The 25,956-nt window shown below is 46.8% G+C and overlaps 1 protein-coding gene across 1 annotated transcript; it reads right to left on the reverse strand.

The window, feature by feature from the left end:
- Positions 1–22,255: 22,255 nt before the first annotated feature.
- Positions 22,256–22,924, reverse strand: LOC124660480 (germin-like protein 1-2). The gene has a single exon (XM_047198296.1). The coding sequence runs from the start codon at positions 22,922–22,924 to the stop codon at positions 22,256–22,258; it is 669 nt and encodes a 222-aa protein (XP_047054252.1).
- Positions 22,925–25,956: the final 3,032 nt, after the last annotated feature.

A 25,956-nucleotide genomic window follows, 5' to 3' on the forward strand; every position in this document is an offset into this window, starting at 1 on the left:
GAAGTCGTAGTCTTCCCCCTCGGTGTTCTCTTCCTCCTCGAAGTCGTTGTCGTCACTCAGGTAGTTGCTTCCTCCCTGAATGTCTTCTCCATCTTCCTCCATCTTCTTCATCTGCTCCTCCTGGGCCTTGACAGTGGCCTCGAGTGCGGCTATCTTCGCGCGGAGGCGAGTGATGGTGGCATCCCTCTTCGCCCGCTGCTGGCGGAGGGTCCTGCGGTCGTTGGCGAGCATCTTGATGGCGTCTCCTTGCTCGATGATGCGGGCGTGAGTCTGGTTGGCGTACTCACGGGAGTGGTCGAGATCCTGCTGAGTGTGGTACAGCATGAAGTCGAGATGCTCCACATGGTGCTTCAGCTCCGGGTGGGATGACATGTCCATGGGCTCTCCCGCAGAGTTACGCCTCGCAAGGTGGGAAAAGCGAGGGTGCTTGAGTGCCTCCCCGCTCATCCCGCACAGGCGTGCGAGTCCCTCCTGAAGAGCGCGGGCAAGTCCGTCCAGCCAGTTGCTCTCCATGAAGGAGAAGAGGATCCTCTCAGAAGTGGGAGGCTCCATCTTGCCCCTCAAGTCAGCGGTGATGATCCACTGCAGTTCGCCTCCTGGCTGGTTCGCGATCTGCGATCCATGGAACTCTGGGTGCGGGCGACCAAGGTGGTCGGACAGGGCGTTGAGGTCGTGCTCGAAGATCAAGCTTCCCCCATTCCCAAGCTGGTAAAACTTCGTGTTCACGGGATCCATCTGAAAGTGAAGTAAAGGATTAAGTTAGAGAAGTGAACCAGTGTGGCAAAATTTTAGTTATATTTCTAAGGAAGAGCATGACTTTTTGGTTTTTCCAAAGAGCTCAAAGAGAAGACAAAGATTAAAATTTTCAGAAATACTTCATTCCTTTTTGAAACTCAATTTTTCAGAACGTCCATTTCTAACTAGGGTCTCCTAAGGTCAAACAATGGCTCTGATACCAACTTGTCAACACCCGGATTTTTAAAGTCCGGATGCCTATTATGTCATACATCGCAATCCCAGGAAATTGTTGTTGCGAGGCATAATAGTTAAGTATCACAGTCATCATTCATTACAAACCATAATGTCTTACAAATTGGAATCACATGATCCATATTACACAAATAGTTGATCTAATGATCAACGAACAAACACAAGTTCATAGCGGAAGCGTAAGATACAAGGACTCTCTAGTCCACGGGCCAACGCTTGACGTTAGAAGCTCCTAGTTGTGGTAGACGTCCTGCTGATCGTCCTCCTCGTACTCGCTGCTCGGCTTCATATTCGGCCATTTGAATAGCCAGGGACAAAGCCGTGAGTACTTTAAGTACTCGCAATCTAATACTAAAGTAAGTACTAGCATTGCTAAAATGGTGTTCTAAGCTCTAAGTTTATTTGCATAAAGCCAATTTTATTTGATAAACATTTTAGTAAACAAACCCCAAGTGCTAACTAACCCAAGTGGGAACATTAGTGTCATTCCCACAACTCAGTTGTGATTCAAAGTCAAAGTCACCGTTCAAGTTCAAGTTCAAAAACACCAGTCATAAAGATATAAATTCTGATGACGGAAACAGAATGGCCTTTCCAATTGTCCATATCCGCGGACGCGGCTATTCGAATAGTTCTACACTCTGCAGAGGTTGCACACTTGTGCCACAACATTTGATTACATCCGTCAGGGATAAAACCCCGAATAATCGTAACTCGGTACGCGGATCATCAACCGTTAACCTTTCACTTACACACCCTAGTATAGGCACCTCTCCCCATGAGCTTGGCCTCCCGGTGAAAACCAACTGTTAACCCGGGAACTGCACAGGGCTTGGGCCGGACATTCACCTCATATCACATCATATCACATCATTTCTTTTGTTGTAGAGGCAGCTTTCGGCATAACCCCGATGACGCTTGTTTAGAGGGAACCCATACTAAGACACATAAATTTCCAGCTAAGCCCTACCCATAATCAGGTATTGTGGGGGTACTCAAAAATTGGAAAGGTATCGCATCCAACTAAATCCTCAGTTTTTAGCCAAAGTCACCAAGTCAACTTCGAGTGTCATATTCACCTTCAAAAATCTTTCAATGGAAAATGACTCATCATTCCAAGGTTTTCACCATCATCATTTCATCAACACAAGTTCCCATCTAGAGTAGTCATTTTAAATTTAGCACTAGCAACTATGTATGAGGGGTGCTAAGTACTTGCTTTGCTTCTAGGCTAAGTTGATACTCTTGTACTAACTCAACACTAACCAGGTACATCATAATTCAAAAAGTACTTTGATAAAACAAAGGTAAATAAAGCTTGTAAAGTAAAATTGGGAAATAGGATCATAAGCATAAAGTAAATGGGGTAATGCCTTGCTCATGGTGAGCTTTGCACTTTGCAAGAGTATTATCTTGCCTTGGTTGGGAAACTGGTCAAAGTGGTCTTCTTCTTCTTGGAAGTAGACCTCCTCCTCCTCCTGGTACTCCTCGGTACTAGCATCTAAAATACGAATACGGAGTACACAATCATCACACCAAACTAATTTACTAAACTATGCACAAACATGGTTCACACACTTAAACTAGCATCACATGTTACTATTATGTTGGTGGATGTGTTTTTCTTATTAATTAAGAAAAATAATTTCCTCTCATTATCTTATTAAGATTTAATTTCTCTTATGCATAATATGTGACCTAGGTTGACCCAAGTCAACCTCTTCACACTTATCATTTGGAGAAAATGATTTAAATGAGGTGAGCACCTCATACCATTTAATTCTAGCATATCAAAGATTTAATATCACCAACAATTCCTATGGGACCTAAATAACCAGAGTCTCCACTTCATTTGGAATTGGTGGTGACAAGATTTAAATGAGAGAAAACTCCCTCATAAGATTTCTTAATAGTTTTGGACAACACCTTTGACTAGAAATAGCCATAAGGGCATTTAAAACAACTAAGCCATGATCATTCAAAGTAGGCATGGCATATTTTTGTAGAAACAATTAGTATAAGTGAAAAGTGAATTATTGGAGGTGGAAATTACTGAAAAGCATTTATGGTTGATTTTTAAGAATTATTATAAGGCAGAAAAGTCCCTGCCTTGTTTATTTTGCCACTTTAATTCTATAATCGATCTAGGGTTCTATCTAGTGGCATTGTGTAGAAAATTTCCTAAGGTTTCCAAAAATATAAAGTTTGTAAAATTTGGCCGGATAGATTTGTCCCAAATAAATTTCAAAGTTTGCATCAGATTAAGATATTTTTCTAAAATCCAGAATTGAATTCAAACCGTGGGCTCGCGCGGAAAAGAACTTGGGCCGGCCCGATGCGCGTCCAGCGCAGCGGGCCGCCTGACAGCGTGGGGGCCACGCGTCAGTGTGTCTTAAAACACCGAATCGGTACGAGGGAGGTGGACCGTAGGATTAGAATCGGATCGGACGAACGACAGACGTCGTCGTCTCCGGCGAGCGGCGAGCTCCCTGGCGGCGAGCCTAGGGGGTGGGAGGGAGTACCAGGCCGTTGCAGGGGTCTGGCAGTAGGCGCGGAGAAGATGTAGTAGATGAGGAAGCCCTGGGAGCAGCGGCGGCGCTCGGGGAGGCGCCAATCGAAGCAGAGCTTCCGCGGGCTCCGGCGGACTTGAGCTTGCGATTCGAGCAGCTCCGGCGAGGTGGTGCTCAATTGAGGTGGGGAGATTGTTCAGTGAAGGGAGGGGAAGGTGTTGGCGTGCTCAGTTCAGTGGGAGGGGCTCCCCTTTTATAGCGGCGGGAGGTGGCTGTGGCGCCCGGCTAGGTTCGTCGTCGTCGTCGTCGTTCCAGGACGGCGAAGAGGCAAGGGACGTGCGCGGCGTGTTGCTGGTGCACTGGCGAGGATGACGCGCTTGATGGTGGTGAAAACGAGGCTCTGAGGCGACGGTGAGCTTGACGGGAGTGTGCGTCACCGTGGCGGGTCGCGTCGACGATGACGTTGGCCATGGCGTTCCCGCGGTCAATCGACGATGTCTGTGAGGTTGCTGGTCGTCTGGCGCGTCCACTGGCGAGCGGAGCAGGTGAGTGAGGGCGAGGAGCGTTGGCGCGCGTCACGCTCTGTCGCGTCCAGGGCGCTCGCCGTGCGTGCACTGGCGCGTGCATGGGCGTTCCTGGGCGTGTCTGGGCGTGGCTGTTCTGGCGCGTGCAGGCTTGGTCTTGGTCAAGGGCGTGCACGGGCGTGTCCAGGGAGGTGAGAGGGAGCGGCCAGACATGGTGGTGTGGTGCGGAGCTGACCAGAGAGGGAGGTGATATGGAGATGGCATGGTGAGCACGGGCATGGCCCTGCCATGGTCATGGAGGTCAAGTGGAGGGGGTACAGTGGCTGATACTGATGCTGAGGGATAAGTGGAGGTGCCAGGGTGCAGAGAGGGTCAAGGTTGGACCAAGTCCAAGGTAAAAATGAGGTATGGGCTCAATTTTTCACCCTGCCAGCAAGGTGTTCGACAGAATGCCCGCAAGAAAATAATTTTTGAAATTTGAAATTCTTTTTGGTGGGTTGTAATCATATATTGAATGGAGCATTTTGGTGGTGGTGGTGGTCAAAATGGAATTGAGATGCAAAATCACATTTTGCATATGATCTTGCATATGTGAGAAAGTTCCAACTTTGCTTGCTTCCCATTTGAAATTGGTAATGATTTTGGGGTGGTGGTTTTGGGCAAAGTTGAAGTGCTTGATGTTGTCTTGGATGAAGTGAAAAGGTTTGACCAAGTGTAGAAGGGGAAAGTGAAAATCCAGGGGCTCAAAGTGGGCATCAGGGTAAAAATGGCACCTATGACCATAATCACATGTGAGCTCCATTTTGATTCAAATTTGTTTTGAATTGAGTTGGCTTGATTTCAAAGGTGTTAATAAGTGTTTAGTAACCATTTACATGTAATGGTGCAAACCAATTTGGCCTAGATCAAAGATTTGTAAAAATGGCATAGGCCTTATGTGAGGGTGAAGTGGATTTTTGGAAATCCTTTTCTATTTCATTTTTATTTGACTTTGGGTGATCAAGTGATCATTGCTAGGGTTTTGGAAAGAGAGTAACACATAAACAAGCATCATGGCAAAAGCACACTCAAATAAATTAATAAGGTGAGCTAATATGCATAGTCCTATATGATGAGAAAAGTTTTTGTTGGCTCCAAATTTTGGATTCTTGAATTCTCTCTTTTGTTCATTTTATTGAAACTTGGGATGTTACAATAAAACATGTAGATAACATCAATAATGTGGCATGGAACATAAGAAATTATCGATACGTCGGAGACGTATCAATCCACATGAAGGAGCTCCAAGATCCTCTTGGAAGAGATGATGGTCTTGCTTGGATGCGGAGAGTCATGCATTTTGCCTTCAACAAGCCCTACAAACACGATCTTTGGCAAAAGACACATTTTCCATTAGTCCCACAATATGGTTCCCCCTGTGAAGACTTTGCAAAGTTCTCATGTTGACATGGGCTAGGCGGCGATGCCACAACAAACCCACTTCCGCCTTTCCGAATAGGCACATCGCACTTGTCGTGGTGGTCCCCGAAAAGTCCACCACATACAAGTTGTGTTCGCGATACCCAACGATGACTTTTAGAGTCTTGCTCCACAAGAGGACCACAATATCTTTATCAATAAAGACGGCGAAACCCATCTTGCCAAGGGCGGAAACGGAAAGCAAATTGTAACCAAGGGTTTTGACAAGCATGACATCCACAAGAGTAATGTTGTGTGCAACCACAACCTTGCCAAAACCCAATACCTAGGATGTAGAATTATCGCCAAAGGAGACGGTGATATTATTTATGTTGGGCCTCAACTCATTGACGAGGTTCTTGCCGCCGGTCATATGACTTGTATATCCACTATCAAGTACCCATTTTGAACCTCCGGCGGCATAGTCCTACATGAGATCAATTCTTGGATTTAGGTACCAATTTCTCAATGGGTTCTCTTTTGTTAGCAACAAGGGTCTTTGGGACCCAAATAGACCAAGCAACATAACCATCATATGGACCAACATATTTAGCATAAACATCACCATAATAATCTTTAAAAAGAACATAGTGAGGGTTATCAATTCCCGCACCATCATCATTAATGGTTTTGCCCTTTGGGGTTTCACCATTAGTGGTGGCTTTCTCATGTGCGGGCTTGGCCTTTTTCTTGTTTGTCGTTTTAGCCTTGGCATTATAGCCAAGTCCCTCCTTCCCATTGTTTGACCTTTGCTTACTCAAAATATCATCCAAGGAAAGTTTACTTTGGGGAGAGGAGGCCTTAGCAAGTTCATCCTTCAACCTAGCATTTTCCTCAATAATATTTGCATGATCACATGAAGGAGTAGAGGTACTAGGTATGTCATATGAATCAAGCCTAATATGAAGTTGCTCATAAGACTTGGAGAGGAGAGAGTATTCACTCTTCAAGGCTTTGTGAGCCTTGTCTAGTTCATCTAGATCCTTCACAAGTTTCTCATGATCAACACCAAATTTGTCCTTTTCCTTTATAAGCACTTTAGTCTTAGCTCTAGCAAGATCTCTAGCTTTAGTGAGCTTGTTAAGTTTATCTTGAGGTTCTTCAAGATTTTCTAGCCTCTCTTCAAGATACGCTATGGTTTCTTGACATTCCTCAAGAGCATTTTTAAGAGCATGTATTTCTAGAGAGTCTTCTCTCTCTATTTGGCACTTTTTCTCAAGAGTACCACTTAGTTGAGCTATACGAACCATGAGATTTGAAACATGCTTCTTAGTGTTACCTTGTAGGTTAAGAATGACATCATCAAACTCTAGCATCTCTTGTTTCACTTTTAGACTAGCAAGATCAACCCCTAGATCATTTGAAATGTTAGGCGTAGAGGGGTTAGGGGATGATACCTCGGAAGATTTAGCCATGAGGCAACTTTCTTCCTCCACATGAATGACCTCATTGGGAGATTCACTTGTTGATGAAGAGTTAGTGGAGAGGGAGGCAAGGGCAACCAATCCATTTGAGGTTGCATCTTCTTCATCATCAACATCATCATCTCCGGAGGTATACTCTTCTTGAGTTGATAGCACAATTGATGTGTCCAAGGTGGACCTTGCCATGAAGCAATGTGCGTTCTTGATTTGAGGATTCTCATTGGGTGAATCGAAGAGAGAGGAAGAGGGAATGTTGGTAGTGACAATGGTGGCCACTTCCTTTGAGCTTTCTTCTTCATCATCACTAGCACTTTCGACTTCATCGGAAGAATATTCTTCTTTAGTCACTAGCACAATCCTTGAGGGCCTTTTGCCCTTCTTGTTATTGTTATAGAATTTCTTGTTGGGGGGCTTTGAATACTTGCCCTTTGAGTCTTTGCTCTTGTCCTTGGGGATGAGCCTTCCACCATGAGTCTCCCTATTCTCATAGGGCCACTCGGCAATGAAATGGCGCTTGTCATAACAATTGTAGCAAGATCTTGTCCTTGGGCCCGAGCTTGTGAACCCCCTTGAGTTGTTTCTCTTGATGTTGTCTTCCTTGGCCTTGGATGGGTCAATCCAAAAGGTGTTTGCATGGAATGCCATGTGGTCATGGTAGTGGTGTTCCAAGTCTTCCGGATAGGACATGCTCCAAGATGCCCTATAAGATTCTTGAGGAATCACTTCTTCCACGGAGTTGACCACCAAGGCAAGGTTGGACCCTTTTGACATCCCAAGAGCACGATTGCGAGAATCATGAGAGTTTTGCTCAAGCACCTTGAGAGCTTGTATCTCGTGCACGGCTTGTTGAGAGGTGAGAGAGGGATAGCATTCTCTACCGACAAGAGTCTTGACATCAATAGGTTCAAACGACATCATGCAATCGATGTACTTTTCCTTGATCCAAGAGTCATTGATGTGAGTGGCACCAACATTCCGGAAAGCATCGGCAACGGTGAGAAGTCTTCCATACATGACTTCATGATCTTCATCCGGTACCCTCATGAATCCTTCGGATTTATTCCGAAGAGCATTATACTTGTTCCTTCTTGTGCTCTCACTTCCAATGCAACTAGCGGCCAAACCATCCCAAGCTTCCTTGGCGGTGGTGAAATGCCGAACACGAGACAACTCCTTTCTCCCCACACTAGTTTGAATCATGTGCAAGGCGGTGTTGTTGAGTTGACTATCAACCGCTTCTCTTCTAGTCAACTTGTCGGGGTTGTAAGGCTTGAAGCCTTCCACGATGATTCTCCAAAGTTCATTGGAGGCACTGCGAACATGAGAGCTAAACTCAAATTGCCAAGTATCGAAATCATTAACGGAAAACTTAGGTGGGTCGCCCCGAATGTTTATATGAGGATGGGGAACCGGTATATCGGGAGATAGAAAAGGTGGAGCCACTCGATTGTAGCTCTCACCTCCACTAGTTCCCCTAGGAGATGCAATGGGGGATGTGATAGTGTTTAAGTTATCACCATTCACGGGTTTGGTAGAGGAGGGTAATACCGAGGCATTTCCCTCTTCTAACGCATCCGTGACATTTACCTCTTTGGTGGGAGCCATGGGAGGGGGCGGAGTCAAAAGCTCGGAAATCATTTTTCTCATGCTTTCCATTTGAGCTTCCATGGAGGACCTCAACGAATTGAAATCATCCATGGTGACCATCTTAGCGTCCCCTTCATAGGTTCTTCGTCCGGCATACTCTTAGGCGGTTAAGCCCGAAATAAGAGCCGAGGCTCTGATACCAATTGAAAGGATCGTATGCCGCACCTAGAGGGGGGGGGTGAATAGGTGCTAACCAATTTTTAGTTCTTTTTCAATTTAGGCTTGACACAAAGGTAAATTCTCTAGATATGCAACTAAGTGAATTTACCTATATGACAAGGTAATCACCTAAGCAAGATATATCTATGCAATATAAGAGATAGAAAAGGATAGAGGTAACCGAGAGTGGAGCACGCGATGACACGGAGATGATTCCCATAGTTCCCTTCCTTTGCAAGAAGGTACGTCTACGTTTGGAGGAGTGTGGTTGCTACGAAAGCCAAACCAACAACCACGAATGCTTCACTCAGATCTCCTATGAGCAACGCCACGAAGGCCTAGCCCACTTCCACTAAGGGATTTCCTCGAGGCGGAAACCGGGCCTTTACAAGGTTCTTGGGCCACACATCCACAACAAAATTGGAGGCTCCCAAATCTGTAACAATACAACAATCAACAACAACACATCAACAACAATCAACTAGGGAACCAAATAGGAACACTAGCAAGAGGGCCCTCAAACAAATGAGGGGGAAATGAGAATCGCTTCGGTGAGGATGTAGATCGGTGTCTTCTCCTTAGAATCTCCAAAGATCAAGAGCTTTGGTTGGGGGGAGGAAGGAGATCTTGCAAATCTTGTGTTCTTGAGGTGGATCTAATGGAGGTGAGACTTGGCAGAATTTTGTGCAATGATTGAGCAAGGAGCAAGGTAGAAGAAGGGGGTATAAATACCCCTCTCCAAAATCCAGCCGTTGGAGCTTCCGGGGGCCGGATAATCCGGCCTAAGTTAGGGCCGGATAATCCGCCCCCCGGAAAATCCGGCCTCAGGGACAAAACCTGGTAAATATCCGGCCAAAAGTCCTTAGCCGATTTCAAGGGGCCCGGATATTTTGGAAATATCCGGCCCGGATAATCCGGCCCTGGGACAAATTCGGGAAAATATCCGGGCAAATGTCCGGCCCCTGTCCAGAGGTATACTGAGCCACAACTCCTCAAGTCCTTAGCCAAAAAATGGGGGCCGGATATTTTGGAAATATCCGGCCCGGATTATCCGGCCTGGTGATCCTGTTCAGCTTCTTTTTGACACGACTAACCACATCCATCACACATATATATGTATCTATATAACCCCTGTATCACTTAAACAAACATTAGTGTATCACATACATTGACATCAAACACACAAAACATAATATGAGAGATATTCTTTCACTTCTTCCCCAAACGATTTTATCTCTTCCCTCTCTCTCTCTCCTCCATTGTTGCTGAGCTTAATCCTTGAGGTTCTCCCCATCCATCCAACCAATCATGCCCAAACTTTGAGGAGTGGTGGAGGAGACCCCGATCTATAGTTCTATCAAGAGAGATTTCATCACCAATACTAGCTATTCCTTAGTGGATCTTGGTGGTAGGGTTCCTATGGTGGAGCATTGGAGATGTGCAGCTATGGAGGCTAGCTTGGTGATGTACTAGCTCCATAGGGTGTTGGGAGCATCCTTGTGTGTGGAGCTCGCCCCAACCTTGTGAAGGAATCACCGCCTCGACCGGTGCCTTAGTGGAAGTGGGAGAGCACCTTCGTGGAGCTCTCTCGAGGAAGAAGGTGAGGCCTTCCTTCGTGGTGTGGCCGTCTAGTCTCTTGTGTGAGACTAGCACCTCCTTAACGCAGACGTACTTCCTATTGTGGAAGGAACTGCGGGAAACAAACCTCGCCTAGCCTCCGCGCCCCCGGTTGTCTCGCTCCTTACTCTCGTTATCTTGTTGATTCCTTTACTTGTTGCACTTGTCCTAGAATCATTGTAGGATCACCCCTATCTCTAAAGTTCTCACCTTTACCTTCCGTTGCATAAAAATTGAAAAAGACTAAAACTTGCCGTAGCACCATTCACCCCCCTCTTGTTCGCTACGATCCATTCAGATGGGTCATGGGCTAGGCTCCGAACTAGAAAAGTTATCCAAGGCGTTGCCTGTAGACGAGAACAATTGCCTAGTCAATCTTGATCCCTACAAACAATCGGCAGTGAAATGCGCCAATCATCTTCTCAAGTTGGTTGATGAAGCGAAGACTAAAGCCGCGCCTGAAGCTGCTCCTGGCTCATCATCAGCTCTTCCCTGATTAGACTCTTGTTGTATTTAAACCTTGAAATGACCTAAGATTGTTTTATACTGGCTCTGTTGCCAGTGTCAACAATCTTTTGAATGTAATATATGTGCAGCGCTCCCGATGGGAGTTCTTATCAATGCTTTTCTGAACTCAGAGTTGTGCTGCAGATTCTTACAACTTTTTCTCGTGCCGATCCCTCTTTGAGTTCTTCGACTAACGATGAATCCGATCTTGTTCGCTGTTTGCGTGATCAAATAACCTGGCTAAACAAAGACATAGTCACCCTTCATGCGATGGCGGCATTGGTGAAGAGAAAAGGAGAGATTGCTACCGCGATTGAACAACATGCTCTTGATCGTCTCCATATTGCTACTGAAAGCTTGAGCTGTAAGTGTCCATCCATCTTTCGATTTTTATTGAAGCTTGAACACCCCTTGACTGATTTTTTGCTTCTCAACAGTCGTGGCTTCTGATTCGATAGAAGAAAAAAATGATCCACGAAAAGATCGAGGCGATGACCAATGGTTCTCACCCGAAGCATGAATTGTGGTCCCATCGACCGAAGGCTGTTGTCGTGGCCAAATTTGAGCATCGAGCAGAGAAGGTGCATTATTACTTTGACAAGTATCATGCTCATCTCTCGATGGTATGGAGGACCTTGTTTCATTTAGACCAAGCACCCGAGACTTTATCTGCTCTATTTACCCGATTCAAGACTCCAGAGAGGATTCGACTGTTGGTGCGGAAGGAACTCCTGGCCGGCGCCAAATTTGCTCTTGCTTCAGTTTTAGCATGTCACCCGACCTTAGATTTGGAGGCCATAGCGAATACCAGTAGGAAATTAGACCAATATTATGACATTGCTAGAAATCCCGCATATGTTATCATCTCTCGGATGGAAACAGGCATCGAGAGGGATCTGAAGGACCGAGAAGACCAAGGAAACCTGCCATAAAGTTATGCGCACATATATATGTAATGACCTTGTATTTACAAGGGGTAATCCCGTATGTAACTTAACGTGTGTTTTATACACCGTGTACTTTTGGTGAATTTGCTAATTCAATTAATAATTCTTTGTCGAGGGCGGCTGAGTGATCAAGTCAGCCTGTTCACCCGACGACTCTGTTGTAATTGCAAGTTTATTGCGGAGTCAATGTGTAAGTTCTGTAAGAGAGACACCCATCGATTAAACGAGGGATTTAGGCGCTTGGCTTCGTTACACGGTGCACCGGTTTGAGCCTTGTTTGTAATAGTATGCCCATCGACTGCAGCACTCGCGTATTTTCTCGAGGCTTGGATGGATTGTTTGCGTATCAGGAACTAGCGCTCCAAATGGGAGTATTAGTTAGTGATACTTAAGGACGTATTTTTGGCCAAAGCTCCCAATAGGAGTAAGAGCCAATAACGGAGGGTTCGAACAGTTGTTCGAGTAGTAATGCCTGAAACAATAGGGGTGGAAACCCAATCAGAAATTTAATATAAGACAAGCTGAGGAGCTGCCATATAACAAGTAGAGGATAGCTGTATCCTATGTGTAGAATCGTCGCAAATGTGCGACATTCCAGGGATTTTCAACGTCTTCACCCGATGCTGGATTCTTGAGTCGATCAGCTCCCCCTGGTATCACTTTAGTGATGATGAACGGCCCTTCCCATGAAGATTCGGGCTTCAGAGGTCTTTCTTGTTTTAGTCGCAGTACCATATCTCCAACGCTGAAGCTTCGATTGCATACTCATAGACTGTGGTAGTTTCTTAACGCCTGCTGATACACCATTGTTCTTGCCAAGGCGATGTCCCGAGCTTCGTCAAGGAGGTCCATGGCATCTTGCAGTGCATTGTTGGAAGTTGCTTCCGTATACGCAGTCACCCGAGGGGCTTCGAATCGAACGTCGGCTGGCAAAACTGCTTCGGCTCCGTAGACCAAAAAGAATGGAGTATATTGAGTCAATCTGTTGGGTGTAGTACGCAAACTCCAAGGTACAGATGGCAATTCTTCGACCCAGGCTCCAGCTGCACCCGTGAGGCGCTTTTTGAGGCCATCTCCTATTAGGCCATTGATCCTTTCGACTTGACCATTGGTTTGAGGATGTGCCACTGAGGCAAATTTTAGTCCGATACCACCGTCGTCGCAAAATTTCCAGAACTTTTTGTAGTCGAAGTTACTTCCATTGTCTGTAACGATGCTGTGAGGCATGTCGAAGCGACAAGTTATTCCCTTGAAGAACTGGACGGCGGTTTTGGCTTTTTGATTTCTGACAGGTACGGCCTCGATCCATTTGGTAAACTTGTTGACTGCAACCAGTAGATAGGTATGACCCCCAGGCGATGATCTTGGCAGTGGTCCAACTTGGTCAAGTCCCCATTGCGCGAAGGGCCAAACGAGAGGTATGGTCATCAGATCTGTTGCAGGAACATGCGGTTTTGGTGCAAAACGCTGACAAGGGTCGCACTTCCGTACTAGGTCTCGAGCATCCGAAGTTGCCGTCGGCCAGTAAAATCCCGCTCTAAAAGCTTTCGCCACAAGGGCCCTGCTGCCTGCATGGTGACCACAAGTTCCTTCATGTATCTCGCATAGCAGAGCCTTTCCATCGTCGATGGCAATGCACTTTTGAAAGATACCATAGATACTACGCTTGTAGAGTTCTCCGTTTACTACAGTGAAGGCTTTTGATCGTCTCACAATTCACCTGGCTTCCACTGGATCCTTTGGTAATCGCTGCTCTATTAGGTATGCTAAAAAAGGCTTGGTCCATAGTGGTTCGAGTAGGAGGACCTGCTCTGTCGATTGTGATGGAGATCCTTCGACAGTTTGCTGTAGTCTTGCTTCTGAATCGTCGACCGATAGTTTCGGAGGTGCCGATGCTTTCTCCTTGATCGAGCGCTGAGCAATAACTTCATAAAATACTCCGTCTAGAATAGGGGAGCACATGGATCCAATGTTTGCCAGGGCATCTGCTTCCTCATTGCTGGCTTTGCCGATGTGTTTGAGTTCGCACCCTTCAAATTTGGATTCCATATTCTAGTATAATTGACGGTAGGCAATCATATTATCGCTGACTACGTCGCATAAATTCATTGACTGCTGCACCACCAGATTTGAATCTCCGTAAATTTCCAGGCGTGTTGCTCCACATGCTTTTGCCATCCTCATTCCATGCAATACTTCATATTCCGCTTCATTATTTGTCGGCGGGGGAAGTTCATGCGTAGGATATACTTCATCTTGTCTCCTTGTGGTGATATCAATATAACTCCTGCGCCTGCACTTGTACTCCGCTTTCATCCGCCAAAGTACATTGTCCATGAGCCAGACATGTCGGGTGCTGCCAGAGTTTGCGACTGGATCCAGTCTGCCACGAAATCTGGGAGAACTTGAGATTTGATTGCTGTCCGATTGACGTAGGTTATGTCGTGTGGTGCTATCACGATGGCCCATTGAGATACTCGACCCGTAGCTTCTGGCTTGGTAAGTATATTCTTCAATGGTGCTTCGCTTACCACAATAATCGGGTGCTCCGTGAAATAATGGCGCAGCTTACGAGCTGTTCTCCATACCGCGTATGCCAACTTCTGGTGATGAGGATATCTCTGTTTCGCTGGCGTGAGTACTTCACTGAGGTAGTAAACGGGTCGTTGCACACGATGAACTCTTCCTGCCTCCTCTCGTTCAACAACTAGGACGCTGCTAAAGACTTTCACCGTTGCTGCTATGTACATGAGCAATTTTTCCTTTTCTCGTGGAGTTATGAGTACTGGAGATGTCGATAAGATCTTCTTTAAGTTATCAAAAGATTCCTGCGCCTCATTTGTCCACTCGAACTTTTATGACTTCTTCATCAAGTTATAGAAGGGCAAGGCTTTCTCACCTAGCTTGGCGATGAATCTGCCGAGCGCTTCTAGCCGTCCTGCCAACCGCTGCACTTGGTGCAAATTCTTTGGAGGCTCCATATCGAGAATAGCTTTGATCTTCAAAGGGTTGGCCTCTATCCCTCTGCTTGTGACGGTAAAGCACACGTCCGTTGGGAACCCCAAGAGGAAGGTATGATGAGTACAACAGCGAGTTTTCCCTCAGTAAGAAACCAAGGTTATCGAACCAGTAGGAGATGAAGATCACGTGAAGGTTGTTGGTGAAGGAGTGTAGTGCGGCGCAACACCGGGGATTCCGGTGCCAACGTGGAACCTGCACAACACAATCAAAATACTTTGCCCCAACTTAACAGTGAGGTTGTCAATCTCACCGGCTTGCTGAAAACAAAGGATTAAACGTATGGTGTCGAAAATGATGTTTGCTTGCAAAAAACGAAAGAGAACGATGATTGCAGTAGATTGTATTTCAGGTGTAAAAGAATGGACCGGGGTCCACAATTCACTAGTGGTGTCTCTCCAATAAGATAAATAACATGTTGGGTAAAAAAATTACAGTTGGGAAATGGACAAATAGAGAGGGCATAACAATGCACATACATATCATGATGACTATTATGAGATTTACTTAGGGCATTACAACAAAGAACATAGACCGCCATCTATCATGCATCTATGCCTAAAAAGTCCACCTTCGGGTTAGCATCCGCACCCCCTCCAGTATTAAGTTGCAAACAACATACAATTGCATTAAGTACAGTGCGTAATGTAAACAATACAAATATCCTTAGACAAAGCATTGATGTTTTATCCCTAGTGGCAACACATCCACAACCTTAGAACTTTCTGTCACTGTCCCAGATTCAGTGGAGGCATGAACCCACTATCTAGCATAAATACCCCCTCTTGGAGTTACAAGTATCAACTTCGCCGGAGCCTCTACTAGCAACGGAGAGGATGCAAGATCATAAACAACACATATATGATAGATCAATAATCAACTTGACATAGTATTCCATATTCATCGGATCCCAACAAACACAACATGTAGCATTACAAATAGATGATCTTGATCATGATAGGCAGCTCACAAGATCTAAACATGATGGCACAATAGGAGAAGACAACCATCTAGCTACTGCTATGGACCCATTGTCCAAGGATGAACTACTCACGCATCAGTCCGGAGGCGGGCATGGTGATGTAGAGCCCTCCGGTGATGATTCCCCTCTCCGGTAGGGTGCCGGAGGAGATCTTCTGAACCCCCCGAGATGGGGTTGACGGCGGCGGCATCTCTAGAACTGTTCTCGTATTTTGGCTCTCGGTATTAGGGTTCACGGAGACGAAGGAATAAATAGGCGAAGGGGCAACGTCGGGGGAGCCAGGGGGCTCCCTCCCCACATGGCGGCGCGGGGGGCCCCACTGCCGCGCCGCCCTATGGTGTGGGCCCTCTGCTGACCTTCCTCGACTCTTCTTCGGACTTCTAGAACCCTCCGTGGAAAATAGGGCCATGGGATTTTGTTTCGTCCAATTCCGAGAATATTTGTAAACTAACTTTTCTGAAATCAAAAACAGCAGAAAACGAGAACTGCACTGTGGCATCTTGTTAATAGGTTAGTCCCAGAAAATGCATAAAAACATTATAAAGTGTGAATAAAACATGTAGGTATTGTCATAAAACTAGCATGGAACATAAGAAATTATAGATACGTTGGAGACGTATCACCCTCTAGCTGAGATGAAGTACCCGAGTACTTGTCCTCCCGGTACCCCGAAGAAACATTTCTTCGGGTTTAGCTTGATTTTGTACCTGTCGAGATTGTCGAAGGTTTCTCGCAGATCGTCGACAAGAGTGGCAACGTGCTTGGTCTTGACCACGATATCATCGATGTAGACTTCGATATTCCTTCCGATCTGCTCTCCAAGACATGCTTGCATACACCGCTGATAAGTTGCTCCTGCGTTTTTCAACCCGAAAGTCATAACATTGTAACAGAAAACGCCGTGCGGGGTGATAAACGCAGTTAACTCTTGGTCCTCTTTCTTGAGATTGATCTGGTTATACCCGGAGTACGCATCGAGAAAAGAGAGACGATCACATCCTGCTGTAGAATCGACTATCTGGTCAATACGAGGCAGCGGGAAATGGTCCTTAGGGCAATGCTTATTGAGACTTGTGTAATCGATACACATGCGAAGAGCTGTTGTATCTTTCTTTGGCACCATGACTGGGTTGGCTACCCACTCGGCTTCTTTAAGATCCCGAATGAATCCAGCCTTGCGGAGCTGACTAATATCTTCCCCGATTCCTTTTCTCTTCTGCTCTGAAAACCGGCACATCGTCTGCTGTACAGGTTTGGCTTTTTGGTCAACATTGAGGGCGTGCTCAGCGAGTTCCCTGGGAATACCTGGCATGTCGGATGGTTCCATGCAAATATTTCCCAGCGCTCACGGAGGAACTCGATGAGCGCGCTTTCCTATGCGGTAGCAAGATCTGCCGAAGTATTGACTGTCTATTTCGGGTCAGAGGGATGCACTTGTTGTTTCTTTGCTTCCTTTGCGACGTCAAATTCATCAGATCTTGCACTCCGATTATCGGCTGGTTCCTTCATGTGGTCTGTAATGGCATCGAGTGCGTTAAGCTCTTCCTTAACCCCGAACTTTGAGGCGATCTTCCGGAAATCCCTGTCACAACTGTCTGAACGGGAAAAGCTTCCGTGGATGGTTATTGCTGTCCCATTATTTCCTGGCATCTTCAACTTCAGGTACGCGTAATGAGGTACTGCCATGAATTTATCAAACGCTGGTCTGCCGAGGATGGTGTGATATTGAGATTCCCAATCAACCACTTCAAATTCAATTTTCTCCTTTCTGAAGTTGCTAGGTGTGCCGAAAACTACATGAAGTGATATTCTACCAAGGGAGTAAGCGGGTCGGGTCGGGATGATGACGTGGAATCCTGTGTCAGACTCCCTTACCATGTCAACTGTTAGTCCCATTGCTTTCATTGTGCTGGCGAACAACAGATTCAGACCGCTCCCTCCATCCATGAATACCTTGCTCATGTTGTATCCTCCGATCTGCGCTTCAAGGACCAGGGCAGCGTGACCAGGCCTTGGAACAGCCTTCGGGTGATCCGCCTTGCTGAAGGATATACTTTGGTCTGACCAGTCGATATATTCGGGTGCGTCGACCATAGCGACTTCTGCATACTTCACTTCCCGTGAAAACTTCTTGACTTCTCTCTTTGAAAAACTGGTTTTATGGATCATGTTAACCTGTCCGCGAGACTCCGGAAATACTTCGGCTGGCACGTACTTGTCTCCTCCTTCTGGTATGTATGGTTCTGGTGGATAATCGTAGGGTGCCGCTCTTCTTTCCATCGAGTAAGCCCTTGCTGCGGCTTCGGCCCTAAGATCATCACAGAACTGCCGAATTTCGAGGAACTGCCGACAGTTTTTGAGCAGTTGACTGGACTTTACGAGGTTATCCTTTGGGTCCATGTAAGAATTCAGATAACATGGTGCTTCAAGTTGCTCTGTAGCTGATAAGTAAGGTGTGCGAAGATGATTCTTGCTCAGCTGCACGTTGTGATATCCTCGTTCATACTGTCGGGGGCGAGTCGCAATTTGCTCCTCTTCTTCGCGGCGTGAGTCCCTTCGACTTTTCCTTTGCTCCTCTACGGCGCCGAAACTGCTTCGGGTGCTCTCTCCCGTACTCCTGGGCAGGACTGCCAAAGCTGCTGCTGGCGTAGTATCATCTGGAACCGAAGTTCTTGGACTTGACGTGTTTGAAGTGGGGAGGCGAAGAAACCCTCTGGAATCGATGATGAAGTGAAAACCACCGAAAGTAGTATCCATGTTGCCGCGCGACTCTGTGGAGATCGGATGCGATGCCTCGACGTGCGGTACGAACTCGAAGGATCCGCAACGAACCAAATCCCTTGGATCTGATGGCGTTGGTGACTCCAGCACGAACGCCGCAGTTGTAACTGGAACCGCCGAGGACCTTTCTTGTGCCGACAGGCTTCCCACAGACGGCGCCAATTGTCGAGGGTACTCCTCGGCAATGCCCTCCGTTTGGGGCTTAGGGTAGATGGAATCATGTAGGCTGACACGAGACATCGGTTATCAAACAAGCGGGGAAAGCGATTTACCCAGGTTCGGGGCCCTCGATGAGGTAAAACCCTTACGTCATGCCTGTCTGATCTTGATTATGAAAATATCGTGTTACAATGGGGTGCCGAAGGTTTCGGCTGTCATCTCGTCGAGAGGCTAAGTTCTACGGGGACCTAGCTCTGGACTTATGGTGGCTAAAATTGGTAAGATTGCGTGTGTGTCCCTCGGCATCCCCTCTCTTGGCCCTTATATAGGGGCCAGGTCTCGAGAGATCTGTCCGGGTACGACTAGGTTACAAAGGCCCCTAGTTCTAGACTTTCCTTGTATTCTTCGTTTTTTCATCTTGTTCTTCAAGGAACCTTCTTCGGCACCGACGTAGTGGCCCACCTTGCCATCGGGTGTCTTCATGGACCTCCAGTTGGGCCGTATAGGATAGAGCAATAACAATTACCCGAAGGGTAATGCCCACGTCACCAGTGGAGGAGGAGGATCCAGGATGAATCACAACTACCAGTGCTGCTGCCTGGTGGATCAGACTCATCTGGTCGGCGTAAGCAAATAGATCTAAGATGAGTGTCTGCTAAATCTACCGTCTAGACTGAACACTAACTACATGGACACTATAATTTGAAGGGCACAGTGATTTACCTCCGCTATTGTGCACGTGGGAGGGTTGTCGGTGTCGAAGAAGAAAAGGGTATCGCCCGCTGATCCCTGAACGGAGAAGGAAGAGACCAGCTGCTGCGACGGATGAGATAGAGGAGAAGAAGCGCTCACCCGCGAATCCCATGCAGGAGTCATCAGAACAAGGGGTGGCGAACCGCCGCCGCTGGTGTCGAGAGGGGAAAATTGGAGTGTTTTGCTGGGAGGTGACCAAAAAGAGGAGGTGACACTAGCTATTACAAAACACAGCCGACGATTTTGTTTTTTCCGCGCACGCTGTTTCCACTTTTTGCACGGTTGGCGGCTACATCCAGAAAACGGCCGATTCGGGCGTACTCACCTCGCGTGACCGAAAGCTCCTTTTAGCAGCGTGCCAGTCACTACGCAGGCGGCTCCACGGCTCCCAGCAATCCAAACGCCAGATTTTTGGATCTCGGTGGCTTGTTTAGAGAGGATGCGAACTACCAATGTCGCTCCTGTGAATTGATTGGTAATTTCTTGAGAAAGGTGGACTAATAGTGATGTAATATTCGGGGACGACAAAAGAGTGGATTATACGGCTTCTTGAATTTTGAGACCGACTTTGACTATGAATACTATGTGTTACGTAGATTGTATCATTAAATTTAAACTTGAAAGAAGCTTTCAACCGTGTAATTCTAATAATAAACAAATTATATTTTGTTAACTAATTGTACGGTTAAAGTTGTGCTTAAAAGGAGCATAAGAAATATTAATAGTGTGAAAATACTAATTAAAAATACTAATTACATGGAGCCCAATAGGAAGAGAGAGAAAATACTGGCCGCAGTTATTAAACACTCGCCATCAAGAGATTTTTAAGACAGTATCAACAAAAGAAGAAACAATGCTCATTTCCTTTGAAGAAAGTTTGAGTTTATAAAATAATAATTTTAGTAAGGTCATTGCCAGGTACAACACTAAAGGTCACAGCTTGTATTTTTATCCTCAAATTTGCGACTAGGTAGCACAAAAAAAAACAGTTTTACTATGCTGCCACCCCTATTTGTCAAAGTTGCTGCTACAAGTTTTTAAACACTCGACACACCAAAACATGCGTGGAATGGACACATGCAAAATCACCCCACAAACCATAACCATACAACATGCGCAACATAGCCTTCTGGGCAATAGAGTCTACCGTGCGACCGGAGCAAAGGAATGGTGACGGTCATAGGGTTAGATCTAGTTTTAGTCTAGCTTTTACCTATATGGAGTTTGAGAGTAGGTCAACGAATCTAGGTGGCCAGATCCTTTGCGCCATGAGCTTCCTCCCGCTCGCTGCTAGTCGTTGGCAAGTTGCGTTGCAAGGGCGGAAGGAGGGCTCGTTCATCTCTCGGAATAAGGTGCGCACCGGAGGTTGAAAGGTGGAGCTTTCAGACCAGGTCCAGCTCCATGTGGTGTGTTCCTGCACCACGGCGGTGCTTCAATGGCGGAAGCCAAATGTGGCGATGGTGGGATCTACTGCAGCCTCTTCAAATAAGGCATGTGCGGGTTCCCTCTTCTACTACAGTTCTTGTGCCTTGCCGCTCCTTCTGGCCAGCCATGGAGGCTTGGAGAAGGAACTTGGAGGCGCTCTGGACTGTTGATCTAGAGGTGATCGGGGAAGTTTGAAGCAACAATTTGGAGAAGATCACATGGCAGACATGTGTTGTTGTCATGATTTATGGTCAAGAAGGTGGCCTCTCCTGATGCCCTTGTTGTTATTCGTTCAACCTCCATCCAGGAGGCCCTTCACCGGAGCAACATCGATGTTCATCACCATCTCTTCCCCAAGTGGCTTGATCCCCGGTGGAAAAGACAGTGGCTGGCGGTGGTGCTCTGTTCTTTGCGGAAGACTACAGGGACCTGATTGCTTTTCTTGTTCATTCTCAAAGGTCCTTCGTGCACAAAAGCAGGATTACATTGTCATTTTGAATATTTCAGGGTCCTATTAAAAAAACTTTGTAACCGCCTGGTATTAATGCAGCATGTTCGGGGTCTTTTCAGGCCCCTTCCCCTCTTAAAAAGAAAGAGTCTTCAATTGCATGTAACACACCCTGCACCATAACTTCAAAGGTTCCAATTGCAGCAACAATTAATTTTGTTCATCTCTGTAAATACTGTCTGAAAATATATACTTAGACATGGCTCATGGTCATGGTGCCAACAAAAAAGCGAAGCTTCGCACCACGTTCTCATAAAGCTGTATTGGCTAAAAATATAGGCGCGCATGGGAAAACTTCCAACGGAGGCCGAGCTACATGTAGCCCTTTATTTTCAAACACTCAAAATTTGTATTTTAAAATATTAAAAAATCCAAATTAAATTCTAGAGATAGCCAATGATGTATACTACAATGGTGTAAAATCTCAATACAAACTATTTTACATTCTAGGCTACACAAAAAAGATAAATTCTGACAATTTTTATAGTGAATAGTACACATGTCAAGACTACTAATTTTGTCAATTTGGTGTAGGCTTTTTTTTCCAGTTATTTTAAAACTTGCTTGCTTATGATCCGCGAGAATACAGCCGTAACAGGTTATTTTCAATACGATCGACATGCTGCAGAAGCGTAGAGATTGGACAAACAAAAGTAATGCACACAAAGACACATAAAACAGAACGCGGAGATTCCACCTTAAAACAGTCTCTGAGAAGATCAGTCGGATACAGGGACAACAACAACAAACACGCACACTTCAAAACGAATAGGGTACAGCCAGGTACAGCAGCGGATCTCATTAGCAGCTGAGCCGCGCTAGAACACCACTAATATTCAGTCAGATTCAGAAGCCGACGAATTTGGACTTCATTGCGCTGACCTCGTCCTCGCCCATGAGGAACGTCTTGGTGAGCACCTCCATTGGCATGGCCGGCTTGGTGGCGAAGAGCCCGAGCGTCGGCACCACCAGGCCCGGCGACTGGGCGTCGAACATGGCCATGAACACGGCATCCCCCTTGCCGACGTTCAGCTGGTAGTGCTGCAGGCCGCGGGGCACCACATAGAGCTCGTTCTGCTTCACCACCTTGGAGAAGAGCTGGTTGGTCGCCGTCGTGAACCCGACCATGACCTCGCCCTTGAGCACGAGCACTAGCTCCGAACCACGAGGGTGCGAGTGCGGCGGGTTGATGCCGCCCGGCGCGAGGTCGGTGCGCGTGATGGAGAGGCCCAGTGTGTTCAGGCCCGGGAAGGCGGACACGGTGGCGCGTGTGGAGTTGACGCCGAAGGGGTTGTCGGTGCTGGGCCCGGAGACCATGGCCGCGGAGAAGAAGTCGTCGTCCACCACGGTCGACGCTGGCTTGCAGGGGAACCCGTCGACCGCCGTCGCGGCCTTCAGGTCGGCCACGCAGAAGTCCTGGAGCGGCGGCGGGTCCGAGAGGACGCCCGGCGCCGAGGCTAGGGCTGCGGCGACCACCAGCAGCACCTTGAGCATACCGGAGCGAGACGATGCCATCGATCGATCAGGTGCAAGTGTCAGTCGTAGCTTGCAATGTATTGATCTTGGACTGGTGGTGATTGTGTGTCGTGGTTCGCTCGCTATAAATAGAGATCGCGCGGAGAGGCGGATGACTGACTGATGATGTTGCAGGCGGTTTACAAGGTCGTAAAGCGCGTGCATGACAGCTAGTGAGGAACCAATGATAATGCGCAAACGGGGCTTAATTTGTTGCTCTGCGTGACCCTTTGTCGCTGTCGAAATTACGACACCATTTGGCCTCGATCGGATGGTACCAGTCAGATTTCCGGCAGCGACGGTTTCTTCTAGGGCATGTTTGGTTGGCTAGGCTATTTTTTATTTTGTCTCACCGCGTCAGTGAGATGGAACTGCGCGTTTTAATGAGCCACGGGTTAGAATTAGTTTGTGGTTTGGTTGCTCGTGAAGAGTTTTTTCGAGCCCCTATATATTTAGGCTTTTGTTGATTGGTTGGCCGGTTTTAAGACCATGTAGCAGTTCAAAACGAGAATACTGTTATTTGGTTGTAATTCAAAATCAGGCTCTGCTTATCTCTTCCCTTGAGTGGTGAGCTTAGATGGCAATGGGTACCCACAACCCGTGTACCCGTCGGGTAAAAACCCTATAAAAATACATGTATGAGATAAAATATTACACATAGGTTTGTAAAGGGAAAATATCATACCCATCGGGTAGAGTGGGTACGGTTATGAGATCATAAAACTCATACCGACGTACCCATGTACCCATCTAAATTTAACAAGTGGGCCGTTGTAATATTCTAAACTACTTAATTTTTCCCTAATCATGTCTTCATGTTGTTAGGCTGAACCTCATGCTTTCCGGTCTCACAATCATTGGTAGGTCAGTGAGGATTAAACCCCTATATAGGATCGCTTCTCCTCCTGTTATATTTTTTTGATCAATTTGATGTGTTGTAAGCATGTGCGTTTTTACCTGCGGGTACCCATTTACCTTGCCGGGTGACAGGTATGGGAAAAACTTGTACCCGTTAACGGGAATGGGTACAAGTGACGGGCAAGACTGAAGGTGACGGGTACAGGTATGGGATGGCTCTACCCGTACCCATACCCTGCGGGTGCCATCAGTTATCTATCAATATCGAACAAGCAAAAAGCAAGATCACAATAAGAAGTTCATAGGCGATACGAATTAGGTTCAGTCGACGCGACACGGCAATACTTCACAGAGAGAGTTCAGACACAACACGCTAGGACAATAGAGACACAATACCACAGACCTTTAGACTTATTCCACGATGATACACCTGGTGGCATCGCCATAGTCCATGCACCGGGTCATCACCTCACTACAGGTGTGGTCGAAGAGGACCACACTGAACACACCAATGGACACCTTCTTGAAGGTGAGGACCTAGCCTATCTTCAGCTGATTGGCAATAGCGAAGGCTGCCCACCCCTCGTCGATGAATGCTTTGGCTCCGACTTTCTTCGTAGTCATCATCCAGTTGCAACCAGTATTGCGGACGATGATGTTCGAAGGGATGGGTCCGAACCACTTGATGAACTCATAAGGGATTGCGAGCTGCCCAAAGGTGGGCTTGAAGATGATCCGAAGGAAGTGTTCTGGCCCTACGTCATGGAAGTGGCCGATGGTAGCCTTCCTTCCTCGATGCTTCTTGGACGGTCCCTCACCGGGAACCTCCGTAGGTGTCCCAAGCTGGATATGCTCACTCAGCATAAAAAACACATGCCATTAGAGGTGGCTGCTCACAACAAGCAAGTGCACAATAGATGAATAAGGACATCAAAAACTTTAGCGAGACCTCATACATTGGGTCACACGGCAGACAAAGAGACTATCGCCAAACTAAGTCTAGTGAGCATGGACTGTGGCACACACGACTAAGTTTAAGAGCAATACCTTGCCTTCCGTAGTGCCATATTTCAATCATTGTCCAATGCGGAAGATACTAATTATACCGAACTTCTATACCAAAAATAAGAGAGAAAAATAGACCCATCGCGGTGATTAAACACACACAAGAGATTTCCGAAAACAATGTCTACAAAAAAAATTACAATGCACAAGCTCGGTCTATTGCCGAATAGAAGATCCTAGCTTTTCGCCCTAAAGAAAGTTCGAGGCTTTCCGCTCTAAAGAGAGTTCGAGTTTTCAAAATAATACCTTCATTAAGACCATTGCCACGTATAACCAGTAAAGACCAGATCTTGGATTTTCACCATAAAAGCACGACCCAATACACTTGACGAGGCCATTACTGCAAGTCTTCAAACACTCGACACACATGAGGGTGTCTGCCCGGACAACATATGCAACATAGTCGCAACAAGAGCTCTAGAGAAAAAGGCACCATTATTAGGCCCCATGCTCCCCGCCAGCTCCCTTCGGCATCGTCGGCCCTAGTCCCTATCGGTAGCCCAAAGGCTCGGCCAATAGTGAAGAAGGGGACCTACTCCACATGGCTTCACGACTTCCAGCAAGACGGAGGCGAGCCACCAACATGCCGTTGATGTCGGCCGCTTCGCAGGACCCGAACTGATAAACGCGACCAGATCCACCATGGGGGGACCATCACCATCTCTCGGTGTTGTGGGTATACTTTATGGGTATATCAACGGCATGGCCTCGATCCGGCAAGCCCGGGTGGCCCATAGATGGTGATGTGGCATGTGGCCCATCGGGCGGCTCAGTTGCTGTAGATCTTGAAGGATGAAGTCCAGCCCAGGAGCGAGGAGCCGGATCTCTACCGACCTACGAAGTAGGCCGGATCCATTGAGACCCATAAGGTATCCGGATCCTGCACGACATAGATGGAAGGCGGATCCTTGACGTACACGGCAAGACATTGTACCGTAGTTAGGCAACTTGTATTCCGGCTAGGACTCTCCGTGTAAACCCTAGATCCGTGCGTTTTTATAAGCTGGATCCCGGGAGCCCTAGAGGCACAACCACAACTCATTATAACAACGCGAAAGCGCCCATATAATTCCAGACAAGCAGCAGTAGGCCCTGTCTTCGAGCAGGTA

This window comes from Lolium rigidum, chromosome 6, assembly GCF_022539505.1.
Source record: "Lolium rigidum isolate FL_2022 chromosome 6, APGP_CSIRO_Lrig_0.1, whole genome shotgun sequence".
Taxonomy (NCBI): Eukaryota; Viridiplantae; Streptophyta; class Magnoliopsida; order Poales; family Poaceae; genus Lolium; species Lolium rigidum.

Bases quoted from the DNA above. Each gene is read 5' to 3' on its own strand.
- LOC124660480 (XM_047198296.1), bottom strand. From the start codon at position 22,924: ATGGCATCGTCTCGCTCCGGTATGCTCAAGGTGCTGCTGGTGGTCGCC.